This window comes from Gavia stellata, chromosome 21 (assembly GCF_030936135.1).
Source record: "Gavia stellata isolate bGavSte3 chromosome 21, bGavSte3.hap2, whole genome shotgun sequence".
NCBI lineage: Eukaryota > Metazoa > Chordata > Aves > Gaviiformes > Gaviidae > Gavia > Gavia stellata.
In genome coordinates this window covers 9,668,944-9,683,414 of record NC_082614.1, presented here as the reverse complement: position 1 = coordinate 9,683,414, position 14,471 = coordinate 9,668,944, and the positions used below count along the sequence as shown (strand labels likewise).

The following is a 14,471-nucleotide window of genomic DNA, read 5'->3' as shown; positions in this document are numbered from 1 at the left end:
TATAGTAGTCGTAGCTTTCTGAGCTGATGTTGGAATCATGTGTAGTAGTTTGCTTTGTAAAACTGAACCCATTCCATTATACCATGCCATAAATGGAATTTGAATATCACAGATTCGTCTAAGAGACCACGAATTGAAGTGGGCCGTCATGGGATGGTTTTTCAGCACCCGGGTGTGGCTTCAGGAGTTCCTCTTCAACAGCTAATGCCAACGGCACAAGGTACTGTGTCACCACATGCCAATTGCACATTAATTTAACAAGGAGATGTTAGTGATGGGACTAGAAACTTGGGCTTCTGGCCTTCCAAGATCCTAGTCCCACCACACACTTCTCCATGTAAATTAATACTTGGTATGCAATGCCTGGTTTGTTTATGGAGCTGAGTGACGGGCTCCGAAGGTGCATGTGGGCATGGAAATACGTCACAGGTGCTGGTGCAAAATGGTTAATCTGAGTATTCTGGAACTGAGCCAATGATTTATGAAAAGGAAACCTCCTAGTTTGCAATATCATGACAAAGTTTTATTCATTAGTCATGCCAAGCTTTAGAATATGTGTAAGAGTGAATGTGTTAAGAACTAAATATTATTTAGACTTGATACTGTTATTTCAGGTTAAATTCCATTAGCTCACTAGTCTTTTTTTTTTTTAAAGTATAAGAAATTCAGAAGACATATAATGACATGTGTTTTTTTATAGTCGCTGTGCTCCAAATTTTAGTTGCAGTCCTGTGCATGAAATACTTTGTTGTTTATTGTAATGGTGATTTATTTTGTGATTGTGATGTGGTATTTTCAAGTGATGGTGTCTTGTGGCAGAGTAAGTAACAAATTAGTCTATTTGCAGTTGATTTCCTCTTTATATCAGTAAAGAGCATTGGACATTTTAATTTCATCTGTGCTGTGTTTCCTCTTGGTTTGTAGGTGGAATGCCTCCCACTCCTCAAACTGTACAGCTGACTGGACAGAAACAGAGTCAACAACAGTATGACCCGTCTAAAGGCCCTCCTGTTCAGAACGCAGCAAGTCTGCATACACCTCCACCGCAACTGCCAGGGAGACTGCAACCTGCAAATGTCCCCATGACGTCTCTCCCAGCTGCGCTGCAGCTTTCACAGCAGCAACCACAGATGGTGGAATCTCCAGCTCAGCCTCAGATTCAGGTGAAGATCCAGCCTCAAAGTGTACCCCTGACTTCTGCTCCACTTCCAGCACCACTTCAACAGCAGGTGCCACCAGCAATCCATGTGCAAGGACAGACACCAAACCAAGTGTCACAGCCACAAGCTACAATACAGCAACAGGTATGTTAACTTTATTGGGGTGAAAATATGCTTGTTTCAATGCCCAGTAAAACACTATCTTCCTGAAAATATGTGAAAAATGTTAACGTTTTTTAATTCCACTGGACACTTAAATCCTTTCCTTATAAAAATGCAGGTGTACATTTTTTATTAAGTTAAAGTCTGCATTACGTTCTGCTGTCGTGTAGACTAAGACAGTATTGAATCCTAAATTCATCACTAACAAACATGTTTCTTGGGCAGACTGTGACTCTGACACGACCATCTGTAGATCCTGCTCAGACTTCTCAGCGCCTTACGGCAAATACACTACCGCCTACCTCATCCGTTGCACCAGCAACTATCTCAGGCACAACACCGCCTTCTACATATCCAGTACAAACAAACAGGACCTCTCCAGCAACTAACAAGTCCTTGTCTCCTATTGCATCAAAACCCCCAGGCTTAGCAGTAGCAGCAGCAGCACCTAAAACACAAAGTCCAGCTCAGAATGCAGCAGTATTACCACAGGAAAACTCTCAAGACAAGCTTGCTGAGCAAGTAAAGCTGGTAAGATTTTTTGCTTTTCCCCGAAAATTATGAACAGTTAACACAGAAATAACAATTAACACAAGCGATGTGTTTGAGTTATGAAAATGGGCTATTTTTGGGGAGAGCGGGGTGTTTGGGTTTGGGTGGTTTTTTTTTAATAGCTAACTGGAGGTGTAGTTTTGCTTATCTAACAGAATATCGTAGAGAACTTGTTTTTTCCCAAAATCAAGCAGTATTAATATTGAAGTTATATTTATCTTCTTCGGATAAATACATCTGCAATTTCAATTTATGAAAAAAACCAAAAGGATTATTTGATTGCAGTTCACATATGTCTTGTAACTAGTTCTTTGTGCTGCCCAGCGAACCTTCTTTATCCTGTTTTTTAACGAAGTACCTCTTGTAATACAGGTTGAAGTACTGTGATTCTCTTTACACATAAGTTGAATTTAGTCCGGTAATTTTTTCATTGATGCAGTGTTCAGACTTGATTTTTGTAATGCATGTGTCATGCTGTTACACCCTTTTTTGCTGTCAATTATTTTGACGGAGTGGGAGCAATTATTATTTTTCTGTTTGGCTACTGTTTAGGTGCATTCTGCAGCTTCATCGTAACTATGTGTACTTCTTTTCAAGGAAAATCAAATCCATCAGCGAATAGCAGAACTGAGAAAGGAAGGTTTATGGTCCCTGAGGCGACTGCCTAAACTCCAAGAGGCTCCAAGACCAAAATCTCACTGGGATTATTTGCTGGAAGAAATGCAGTGGATGGCAACTGATTTTGCCCAAGAGAGAAAGTGGAAGATGGCAACTGCTAAGAAGGTACCTGAGAAACATTTTTTTGATGCAGAACAATTGGTCGTGGTATCACTGAGCTTGGTAGCAAAGCTATTTAAACATTCTTTTTCTACAGATAGAAGTGATGGGAATATAAGGCACCGATTTTTAATTTAAATGAGAAGCCATGTTGTCAGCTTTGGATATTCTAGCATTTGAAACAGTCTAAATAATTGTACTGATTGTGGATGCAAATAATAGTTTTGGATTTTGTGGATTTTATTCCTCCGGAAATCAAATAGCTTGTTTAGGGGACCCAGTCAATATGTTGACTGTGTCATGTTTAAAAAGTACGGCTATCGTGCCTGTCTCACAAATCAGTTATTTCCTCTCAGTCAAGAGTAAATACAGACTTTTGTAAATAACTTCCATTGGCTGTGGTTGTCTGTCTAATCATTCTTTCTTAATCTCAGAAAAGATGTGGGAGAAACCATGGAGTTCTAAGGACAGCAGTGGAAACATGGTAGAGGAATGTTTCCATAGGGGAAGAGAGCAGCACAGTGGGAATAATTAAGTCAGTGATGGAATGAAAATTGGAGTGGTGTGAGGTGTAATATGTAAAATCTATTTATTTACAATAAACAAGAGTTTTCGATGGATACTAGCAATGTAGCACCTTCTTCTGATACATTTATGACCAGTTTGGGCTAATGAAGAGAGCAGCTGAAGGTCAGTAGTTTAAATTGCCATGTTGTTTTCTATTGTATGTTCTGAAATGATGGAAACTCAGAACTCTCTTCCTTACTAGCAGAGTATTGAAATAGGTATATAATTTTGTAAAATGAAACTCCGCGTTTTGAATATAATTTATATCTGCATTTGAAGCACTTAGTCCATTTGTGGCCAATGATAGGTTTTTAAGAGCAGGAGAAACAGGAAGGGCAAATAACAAATGATCCTTCCCCTGGCAGTATGCTTCAAACTTCTGGAAGTCAATGTTTTAGGGACCTTCTGAGCTAAAGGTTGCAATCAAGTCAGTCTTTAACAGCCATTGACTGATCTTTCACTCATGTATGTACACTCTTTTTGAACTCATTTTACCCTTGGTCTCTGACATTTTGTGGTGTGATTTCTATGATTTCATATGTGCTGCCTGAAAAATAGTTGTCTTTTGTGTGTTTGCTGCTAATTTCAGTAGATTTTTTCCTAATTTTTGTATTGAGAGAGAGTAGTGAATTAAGAGTTTCCTACATCATTGCTTATTTATAGTTTTTTTTCCTTTGAATTTCTTGTCTGTTGTTTTACTGGCATGGTAAGAATTAGAAATATTTGGAGGTAAGTGCTACGTGTGTAAAGCTATGGTCAACATCTGGCTGCTGATAACCGCTACAGTCTTAAGAAACACAATGATGTGTATTTTGAGGTAACCTAATTCAGTATCTCTCGTGGTATTTTAGATGGTAAGAACTGTGGCTCGTTATCATGAAGAGAAGAAACATAATGAAGAGCGAGCTAAAAGGGAAGAACAAAACAAACTAAGGCGAATTGCTGCATCAATTGCTAGAGAAATAGAATACTTCTGGTCTAACATTGAACAGGTAAAATACTGACTTATTAATACTTGTGCAAGTCATACTGGTTTTTTCATCTTCAGTAATTTATTTATAAAATTTAAGTGCTTTATGAGACGATTTACATTTCAGGTTGTTGAAATAAAACTGCAGATTGAATTTCAAGAGAAAAGGAAAAAAGCTTTGAATTTAAAGAGAATTTCAAGGAAAGGTAATTGTATTCCATTTCATAAGAAATCCAGTATAAATTCTGATGCTATTGTTTTACATAATTTCACTCAGTGGAGTTTAATCTTGTTAGTGGTAGAATTGTGGGATGCTAATAATAGGTTGTGAACAGATCTGAACTATGAGTTACGGGGTTTTTTTATGCTTTTGTGCTCGATTTTGTTAATGTTTCTTGTGTTTTATGTCGAATGCATTTAAAAGTTCATGTAAGAAACATAAAATTGCTAAGTGACTAATGCATACATGAAGTATAATAATTTTCCAGGTAAGGATACAAAACCTGTGGAAGACCTTTTATTGGAAAAAGAAATTGAAATGGTAAGTCTTTCTGTTTCTTAAAAACTGATCCAATTAGTTTGAATATGACTACCTTTGTGAAAAAGTTTTAATGAACATGAAATGTTTTCCTTAAATACACAGTGATGATAAGCACATTTCTGTGTAGTTACTGATAACTGAACATATTGTCATAAGCACAAATAGCATTTTTTGTGGTTGTGAACCACAACTTCTAATGGGAAAGTGACTGCGGTTGATACATGTCTTTTAAAGGAAGGATTCATACTTTCTCAATGGCTTTGAATCAGTCATTCTAAGATTGCAAGACCAAAAAAATGTGCAAATTAATTGCCAGATTTCATTTCGGGCAGCGGTTTCATCTGCTGTAACCAGGGGTAAACTTTGTGGGGCGTGAAAGCATGTTTTCAGCAGTTCAGCTGTGATTTATCTGCTGAGAGATGTAGGTATATGTTACAGAATGGATCAAACTGCATGAAACTTAAGTACCTTTTGCCCTAGACAAAATGTGTGCTAGGACTCCTTGAGTATATCTGTGCAATAGGAAAAAAATGAGCGAGGGATTGTTCTGAGGCCCTGAGCCATCTGGCATGTCACAGCTGATGCCCACGTACTGAAATGCTCCCCTTTCACCAAGCAGAATGCCTGCATTTGAATTTCCTGATAGGAACAAGTTTTAGCATGTGTTATCAGTCAAACTGTGGCCTAGCACTGTCTGCAAGTGTTAATTTGTACAGGCTAAACCATGCTACGGAGTATGCTGGGCAGCTGAGAGTGAACAATTGTAGGCCTGTGCCATATCCCTTTTTTATTGACTAGTGAAAATTTAGTCCTTGATTCCAACCTGAGTAAAAGTTGTGTGTCTCAATAATGTTTTTAAGGGAAAGAGTGTACTGTCGCTCTGTGCCACAGCTGGACCCAAGTAATTTGAACCACAAACGCTTGAAGTGGCTGATTGCACCCTACCTTTGATACAGAAGCAGAGTATCTGTTTTCATGTGACCAGGGAAGTGCTAATAGGTGTTAAGTGTCTATTAGCAAATGCTGTTGTGATTGCAAGGCACTTTTTGCTTTCTTTAAAAAAACAAACAAAAAACCTCCCTAACTTTGTTTTCTATGATTTAAAATACTTTAATTATTTAATGCTAGGGTTCTTCATCATCTGGAAGGAAAAGAAAGGCAAGCATATCTTTGACTGATGAGGAAGGTAAGTCACATTTCAAAGTTGTGCATCTACAGCATAGTACATAAGTTGTATACTAAAACCCTGAAATCACAGGTTTTCAGTATGTTACTGCATGGATGCAATGCTTTTCACAAACCAAATATCAACCCTCATCCATTTCTTCAGAGAGATTAGATAGTCAATTAGATAGTAAATTTTCCTTAAAAGAGCTTCAGTGAAAATTTGAAAATAAAATTTTCCCTGAAAACACACTGCCATCATTGATGGTGGATTTTAATTCTTTCTGTCCTCATTCCTTCATTTCTCAAACCTTACTAATGGTCTTAAACTTCTTTTGAGGATTTCAGACTGAATAACCTATCTATTTTAGTTCCTTTCTTGTGATGACATCTGTGTCATGTTTCTGACAAAGAAAATCCCCAGTTTAAAGCTACAGAATAACCTGTCTCTGGTGACCGTTGTCAACCAACACTGAAGGGTTCAAGACTGCCTTTTGTCCTGAGGCAGAAGTGTTTCTCTCCTTTTCACTTATCTTTTAAGTTCTACGTATAGTTTCTCTCAGATTTTTTTGTTTTCCATACATGTCGCATTCTTTTTGAACCCTGCTAACTTATAATATTCTATGCTAGTACACTTCAGAAGCATATAATTACAACCTTCCTGAATTATTGTGTAGTTTGAATGCCAAGGTTAGCATTTGTTTTTATTTTAGTTGAAGATGAAGAAGAAACAATTGAAGAACAAGAAGCTAAAGAAGGAAACATAAATCATCAAACTGAATTGTCTAATCTAGCCAAAGAAGGTAGGCGGGTAGCTTGATTCCTCTCGGTGGTAGCCTCTGAAAAAACAGGTTAAAACATGCAGCAGTTATTGTATTTGTAAGTAGGGTTATAGATGAGAAGTTGAATGCATTCAGATGTTTTGTCATATGTAATCCGTATTTATTTTTTTCTGTTTGGAAAGCTGTAGCAGCTAGTTTATGGGATGATGATGGACACCTGTACTTTATCAAGCGGTCCATATACTTAACTAGTTATCATACAAGGTAGCTTGAGAAAAAGTATTTCTCTACAGAAGCACTGCATTTCTTGAAAACCTCACACCAAAAGACTCTCAACCTAAGTTCTAGGAATGCATGATAAATACTTAAAACCAGAAGTGTATCCGCTTGAACACGAACATTTAATTATCAACTGTTTTAAGTATCTCAGAAGGGTTTTGTGACCCACCCGATAAGTCTGAAAGGGCCCTGAAGTGCTGGTCTTGGGGGGGTATAAATACTTGGAAGGTAAGGGGCTTTTAGGGACAATGCTCTGGCTGGCAGCTCTCTTTCATTAGCACTGTAACAATAACTGCTTGATATATGCAAAGTATCCCATAGGGATCACTTCACTTATCATGGTAAAAACCTTGCTGATTTTTAGAGGCAAGCTTCCCATTAAGCTAAACCCACCTGGCAATTAATATGGAGTTTCCAAATCCGTTTGTTTGGTCTGTTTGGCAGCTTAGCAGCTGCAGCCAGCTGGCCACTTGGAGGGATTATAACTCTTGGCCAGTCAGCCAGGTTCCTAATGAGGATGTTTCCTGATTGATTGGTCGCTGCCAGCATGCACATTTCTGCTTCAGCAGGTCAGACAAGGGATCATGGAGATACTGTTTAGGGAGGTTGAGGTACTGCTCAGTTTTGAAACTCTGAAGTCTTGAATTGTCTTTCAACCACTCAGCTGGATTTGATGACCCTACCTCCCCAACCAGTGGTTTACTGTCGGTTTGTATGGTGGGTTTGTAATACAGTAAAAAGCACGCTGGGTGAGCAAACTGCTTGGTATAATGCCAAGTGTTCTCCGTAATTGAGGTCATTAAATAAATATTGCCATCATCCACCTAATAATTACGTCTTCAATTAATTTATGACTAGAGAACTGGCTTTATACAATTGTGAAGAATGTAATGAGATTAAAAACAATGGTATTGATTGTTACAAGTTTTGATATTTTTAAACTTACATCCTTTAATGACCTTCAGCTGAATTGCCTCTGGAAGATTTACTAAAGATGTATGAAGGTGCCTTTGCAGAAAATTTTCACTGGCCCCAGCCAAAGCCTGACAGTGAAGAGGATAGCAGTGAGGAAGGTAAATTACTTTTTGTTTAGAAGTTGTACTGACTTACAGGGTGAAATAAACTGATGGGCTCTTCAGGTCTCTGTTAAAAGACATCTTATACTAGGGGAAAACAATTATTGAGTGAATTACATTTAAAATGTTTATTTTTTAAGTGAAGAAGGGCGTTATACACAAGACTGAATGGAAAGTACAGTGGCTTTCTTGCTAAGCATTTGGAATGATCATTGGAAAAATCAGATTTATTCCTGTTATTACTAAGTATTTTTGGATAATGGTTTGTGAAGAATTTCTTCCTTTTTTCATTTCTCAGTTTATGAAAAGAGGGTAGTGTTTGCCTATCTTAAAGCCAAGTTGTGTGAGATTCTCAGGAACAATCGTGAGCCATAGAAAAGCCTCTCTACACTGAAGTAAACAGCACACTTCATAGCTACTTATTATTACACAGTTGTCATCTGTTCTGTATTGAAGTGATGATAGAATTACATATATGAGGATAGGTTTTAGGTAGTATGAGAGGACCTCCCTAGAAGTTGTGAAAAGCTAATGGTCATGCTAGCCTAGCTAGTGTGAACATCCAGAACATGTATGAGATCCTGAGCTTAGGCTATTTTCATTTTAGCTTGACTAGCTTGAAAATCATAGAACTGTTTTTAAAAGTTAGCTGCCTCCTTTTAGACCCCTGTCTGAATTCTAGCCATCTCAATTCCTTTGTGTAACCGATACTTAAGTTTATTTTAAATGCCAATGTACTTTTTCTCTCTGATAGAAATGGAAGACCATATCTCTGACAGGGAAAGTCCTCAGAAAGAAGTTGTCCTCATAGACTCCCTTCTCAGCATTGATCAGTACAAGGGTATAGACAGATCAAGTCCTCCAAAGAAGCATACGCGAGACATAGCAGAAGTTGCTGCTGCAGCAGAAATGCTGTTACCTAAAGGCAGCTCTAGGATAACAACAGCGGTAAGACTCCCTATTTTCTGCTAGTGTGTGCTTACTTTTACATAGAGAATGTTTTTTTCATGATTTCACATATTTTTAGCAACAAATTCCAATAAATATTTTCTAGTTATTGAACTATAGAATCGTTATGCTTTATGACACGCTTCATGAATTTAACTCGGGAAAAAAGTATCAAATCATTCACATTACAGGTAAAATACAATACTCCATCGCTACTGTATGGGCCTCTCAGAGAATATCAAAAGATTGGGCTGGATTGGTTAGCAAAGCTGTACAGGAAGAATCTCAATGGCATTCTGGCAGATGAGGCTGGGCTTGGAAAAACAGTACAAATTATTGCCTTTTTTGCCCACTTGGCTTGTAATGAAGGTAAGTTCATTTGACTAACAATTTTAGACAAGTACTGGACACCAACACTATCTTTGTGAATTATAGCCTAGAGTCACATTTTTTTCTGCTGAACAGTGTCAGACTTTAGTTAATGTAAGATTACATCAGAAAAACTTTCTTAGATTATGTGACATAGGGGTGCCTTCTTATCAAGTATATTGTTTGATCAATCTGCTGTTACCTTCTAGGTGATAAATTCTTCTGAAGCCTAGTTTATTAGTATAAAAAAGCCTTACGAATTTTTTAATGACCAGATGGCCACAGATAGTTAAATTCAAGGAGTAAATATGAACAATTGGACAAGTGTGTCTTGTATATCATCTCAGATATTACTAATAGTCTTGTTGTACTGAGCATGGTTTAAGAATATAAGTAAGGCAAAGCTTGTTGTGGAGGTAGTATCTCTTATTCAAGCAGTTGATGTAGTTGAGGGAAAAATAGATATTAGGTGCACAAGGAGTACCTGAGGTCTGAAAAACAATAAAGAATAAATTAGTCATTAAAACACGTCTGTTTGTTACTGGATCTCACTTTTAATGATGAATTTAGTGCACTGCACTTAAAAAATCAGGTGAGAATACAAGCTACTGTTAACTGCTATGTTTCCCCTTCTGTAGGTAATTGGGGCCCTCATCTTGTTGTTGTACGGAGCTGTAACATATTGAAATGGGAGCTGGAATTGAAGCGCTGGTGCCCGGGGTTGAAAATACTTCTCTACTTTGGCAGCCAAAGGGAACTTAGGGCAAAAAGACAGGTACTCTATTTTGCAACTCTTACACTGTTGTATATAGCATTTTAGATGGCAAGACTCTTCCTTTAACCTACACTTATCTATATGTTCCTTACATCCTGATGGGATATGAAAAGTTTTTAATGCCACAAGTTGGTTTACAAAGAGTGTCACACCTAGCAGTTCTAGATTTTCAAAGGCATTTTTGGAACTCCCTTGGCATTGAGCAGTACGTGCAATACTTAACCTGCTTTCTGAACTGACTATAATTCAAAGACCAAGACTGTCTTGTAGAATGCTTTGGGTCATAGCATCTTTCTGTTCTTAGTGAAGAAATAGCTGGTTGTAAGATACTTGAGGGTTTTGCCATAACTTTTCTGTCTCATCCTCTCTTTCCTTTTCTGTAGGAATGGACAGAACCCAACAGCTTCAATGTGTGTATCACTTCCTACAAACAGCTGTTCAAAGGCCACCCAGCATTTATGAAAATGCGATGGAAATACTTAATAGTAGATGAGATGCAACAAATAAAGAACATGACTGAGAAACACTGGGAGGCACTTTTCAGTCTCCGCAGGTATGGACCAAAGAATTGTTTTCCTGCTGGCAGTGGATTTTTCTCTCTTCATGTCACGCCATTCACTCTCTACCAGAAAACTGGTAAAAAACCTCTTGATTTTGTCTGCCCAAATTCCTGTGCAACATGCACCTACAGAGGTCCCTTTAGTTGAAACAATCAGGATTCAGAGACATGCTCAGGATCTTTTTGTTGTCACTATCTTAACACTGTAATTCTTCTTTGCTGATACTCTGTGCTCCCGAACAGATCCCCTTGTTCTGATGCTTTGTGGTGAGGAAGCTGGTTTGGTTGTATACTCAAGATTTAGAACATAATTTATCCTAGATTTAATTTTATTAGCACTACTATTTCTTCTGTGTGTCTGACAAACCTAAAGCTACAGAAAACAGTGTTTGAATATTGGTGTCATTTTCATAATGATGCTAGCTAAATGCTGTATTGGTTAAAAATCTTATTTTACTTTTCACAGCCAGCATCGTTTGCTTCTGATAGACACTCCTTTGCATAACACATTGATGGAGTTGTGGACCATGGTACATTTTCTGATTCCGGGAATTTCCAGACCTTACCTAGATTTTCCAGTAAAAGCAGCTAATGAGGAGAACCAAGATTATTGCCATAAACTGGTCATCAGGTTACACAGAGTATGTTGTCATTTTTTCTCATCTGTCCTACTATAGTAGTTAAGCTGTTGGGGGGGTGGGGGCGAAAGGAAGAAAGGAAAAGATGTAGTTCACCTTGAAATTTCTGGCCTTTCTTAACACTTTGTTCAGTTCAGACATAAAGTCCTGCTGAAAGTAAGGGTTTCTGCTACCAGAATAGTGTGGAGATTTCTTTTAAAAAATAATACAAGGCTCAGATTTTGTAGCATAACATGCAGAAATTTGTTCTTTAGAACAAATTATTTAATTATTAATTATTAATTTGTTCTTTAGAACAAATTAACACCTATACAACTGTGTGCATAGCAATATGATTATATATCGCGTATGAGGTTTATCACATCAAATGTGATAGGTGTAAATAGGTTTAGCTTCCTGTTGTAAAACTGCGTCTTTGAAGTGAGAAATTTTTTTCCCCTTAATTATGAAATGTTTCAGATGATTCAGCCATTTATTTTGAGAAGATCAAAGAGAGATGTTGAAAAGCAGCTAACAAAGAAATATGAACATGTGCTAAAGTGTCGTCTTTCTAGTCGACAAAAAGCTATGTATGAAGATGTCATATTACAACCAGGGTAAGTAGTTAAAAGAGTAAATAAAAAAGGCTGTCATTTCTGATGCTTAAGCAAGATGATAAATGATTGTCACAGTTGGAAGTGTTTTAGTTTTTTTCTGAAATTTTCCATTATGACCAGTGAATAGAATGTGATTACACTGTAAACTGAAGTTACAGTCAAGTGATGCTATGGGCCTAATGAAAAACATGCATTGACCTCTGGAACCCAAAAATCAAGTTGTGATGGTCTGGTTTGCTGCTATTTTGTTTTAGGATTTGTCTCTAATGGGTGGTTCTTTATTTCTTAAAGCCCAGAGTGTTTTTCCTCCCACCCACCCGTTTACCTGTGCTGTGATACCAAGTGGTTATTGATAGGTGCAGGGGTGAAACAGAAACAAAGCAGGTAGAGGACAGGATGCTGGTTAGGTCGTATTTGACTGTAAGGTAGCACTGGTCCTTAAGTTTCATGTTTCCAAATTTACATTTGGTACAGTACTAAAATGGTCTAGAAAGACCTAGGTAAAATCAAAGCTGTTTTAAGACCTTTGCATAACATACTGCATTGCACATTCTCACCTTGCTGATTTAGGGTCATCTCCATAAAAGCTGTACTTAAATTAATGTATTTCTGTATAAATTTATTGGTAGAACCCAAGAAGCTCTCAAAAGTGGACACTTCATCAGTGTCCTGCATGTCCTGATGCAGCTGCAACGGATTTGTAACCACCCTGATCTGATAAACCCCCGGCTTTCAAGTACCTCTTATGTATCAGAAACACTGGAATACAGAACTGCGTCTCTGGTACTGAGTGCCCTAGAAAGGGATATTTGGAAGGTGAGTAGAAAAGTAAACTGTTTTTTTCTCTCTTAGTGCCCTTGTAGAATTTCAGTACTTAATACTGTTTTCTTGTACATCATAAGTCTACCCAAAGTTTATAAATAGGAATTCACTGTTCCATAACTGTGCCTACCAAGCGCGTACTTGCTGCATCTCTTTTTTGTAACAGTAGTTTGAGCTTTTCAAGTGGTTTGTAATCAGTAGTTTTTCATGAACTACTTGGTCAAAGAGAAGTTAGCTTTGCTTTCATCATATTTATGTTTGCAGGAATTTTGCAACACTGAAAACACTCTGGGAGGCACAGTTCTTATTTAGAGCATTTTGTAATTTTCTTTCTGCTTTCAGTAGCTATAGGAGAGCAAGACTTACTCTTTTTCACATAGCAGTAAACCCTTTGATTCAATGACTAATTTAGTATCCTTCTGTCAATCCATTTGAAGTATCCCTGTTTGTGTTACCAGTAAATAAGTGGTCCCCCTCTTTGAGATAATCAAAATAAATAATTGCATTAGAGACAAGTATGAGTAATGGAGCAGAGGAGATGGTCTTTTTGGTTGATCTTATTTCCGTCCTTCATATTTTTCTACTCCTAAATTATATGTGTGGCTTTATAGTTTGGCATTTGAGCTCGATAGTTAACGAACACCATCTAAGAGATCTACTTAATCTTTCGAAATTACGGTATACGAAGAATTGTTAAACATGCCTTGCTTTGATTTCCATAACTGGCTAATGATTTCAATTCTTTTCCTTCCAATGCTGATGCTTAAAATGGGACTATCAGTTTAAGATATATTTCCAAGGTTTCTAGACAGTTTTGGCTAATAATTGATAGTTTGCTTTTTAAACTCACAGCATTTATTTCAAGTTAAAAAGTGAAATATAGAAAGTGAATTCAGCATAGAACATAGAGAGGACTTAACTGTTTGGGTCATCACATAAAATAAACCTTATTTTACAATATCCCTAGGAATCGGACCTGTCTCTCTTTGATCTAATTGGAATGGAAAACAAAATGACTCATTATGAAGCACAAATGTTGCCGAAACAAAAGGTTACTAGAAAGTTGATTGAAGAAATCTACAGCTCCCCTCCACCACCGGCTAGGCCCAATCCGGTGAAGCTCAAACCAAGCAGGTATTTACAACTGCCCTCCTTTTAAGCTAAAATTACACGCGCAAAATGTAGTTCTGTTGCTTTGTTTGCAGAGTTCTGTTTCCATCTCTGGTAATGTGATTCACACAAAACCTCAGACTTGACTTTGCATTTTATTATGCTGTTGCTTTCTTGTTTACCCTTGAAAATAGGGATTCTCTTAATAGTTTTTTGAGGCATACAATTCCATTTGAAGTTTGTTTATGGATTTCCCATAGTTTTTAGTTCACTAGTAGATGAATTTTATTATCACATTATTACATTGTAAACTAAAATTACAGGCAAGTGATGCTATGGACCTAATGAAAAACATGCATTTACCTCTGGAACCTTAAAATCAAGTTGTGATGGTCCGGTTTGCTGCTATTTTGTTTTAAGATTTGTCTCTAATGAGTGGTTCTCTATTTCTTAAAGCCCAGAGTGTTTTTCCTCCCACCCACCCGTTTACCTGTGCTGTGATACCAAGTGGTTATTGATAGGTGCAGGGGTGAAACAGAAACAAAGCAGGTAGAGGACAGGGAGCTGGTTAGGTCGTATTTGACTGTAAGGTAGCATTGGTCCTTAAGTTTCATGGGTGATAGA

At 37.4% G+C, this 14,471-nt stretch overlaps 1 protein-coding gene across 1 annotated transcript in view; it reads left to right on the top strand.

Moving 5' to 3' along the window:
* Window positions 1-14,471, top strand: part of EP400 (E1A binding protein p400) — a 47,003-nt gene that overhangs the window by 7,949 nt on the left and 24,583 nt on the right. Inside the window, exons 4-20 of the mRNA XM_059827539.1 lie at window positions 113-220; window positions 925-1,304; window positions 1,548-1,853; window positions 2,472-2,657; window positions 4,070-4,210; window positions 4,316-4,444; window positions 5,858-5,915; window positions 6,607-6,696; window positions 7,920-8,027; window positions 8,785-8,978; window positions 9,170-9,347; window positions 9,986-10,122; window positions 10,506-10,675; window positions 11,148-11,322; window positions 11,779-11,915; window positions 12,545-12,731; window positions 13,705-13,871. Coding sequence (XP_059683522.1) covers window positions 113-220; window positions 925-1,304; window positions 1,548-1,853; window positions 2,472-2,657; window positions 4,070-4,210; window positions 4,316-4,444; window positions 5,858-5,915; window positions 6,607-6,696; window positions 7,920-8,027; window positions 8,785-8,978; window positions 9,170-9,347; window positions 9,986-10,122; window positions 10,506-10,675; window positions 11,148-11,322; window positions 11,779-11,915; window positions 12,545-12,731; window positions 13,705-13,871 — 2,851 coding nt within the window. The remainder of the gene's footprint in view (window positions 1-112; window positions 221-924; window positions 1,305-1,547; window positions 1,854-2,471; window positions 2,658-4,069; window positions 4,211-4,315; window positions 4,445-5,857; window positions 5,916-6,606; window positions 6,697-7,919; window positions 8,028-8,784; window positions 8,979-9,169; window positions 9,348-9,985; window positions 10,123-10,505; window positions 10,676-11,147; window positions 11,323-11,778; window positions 11,916-12,544; window positions 12,732-13,704; window positions 13,872-14,471) is intronic.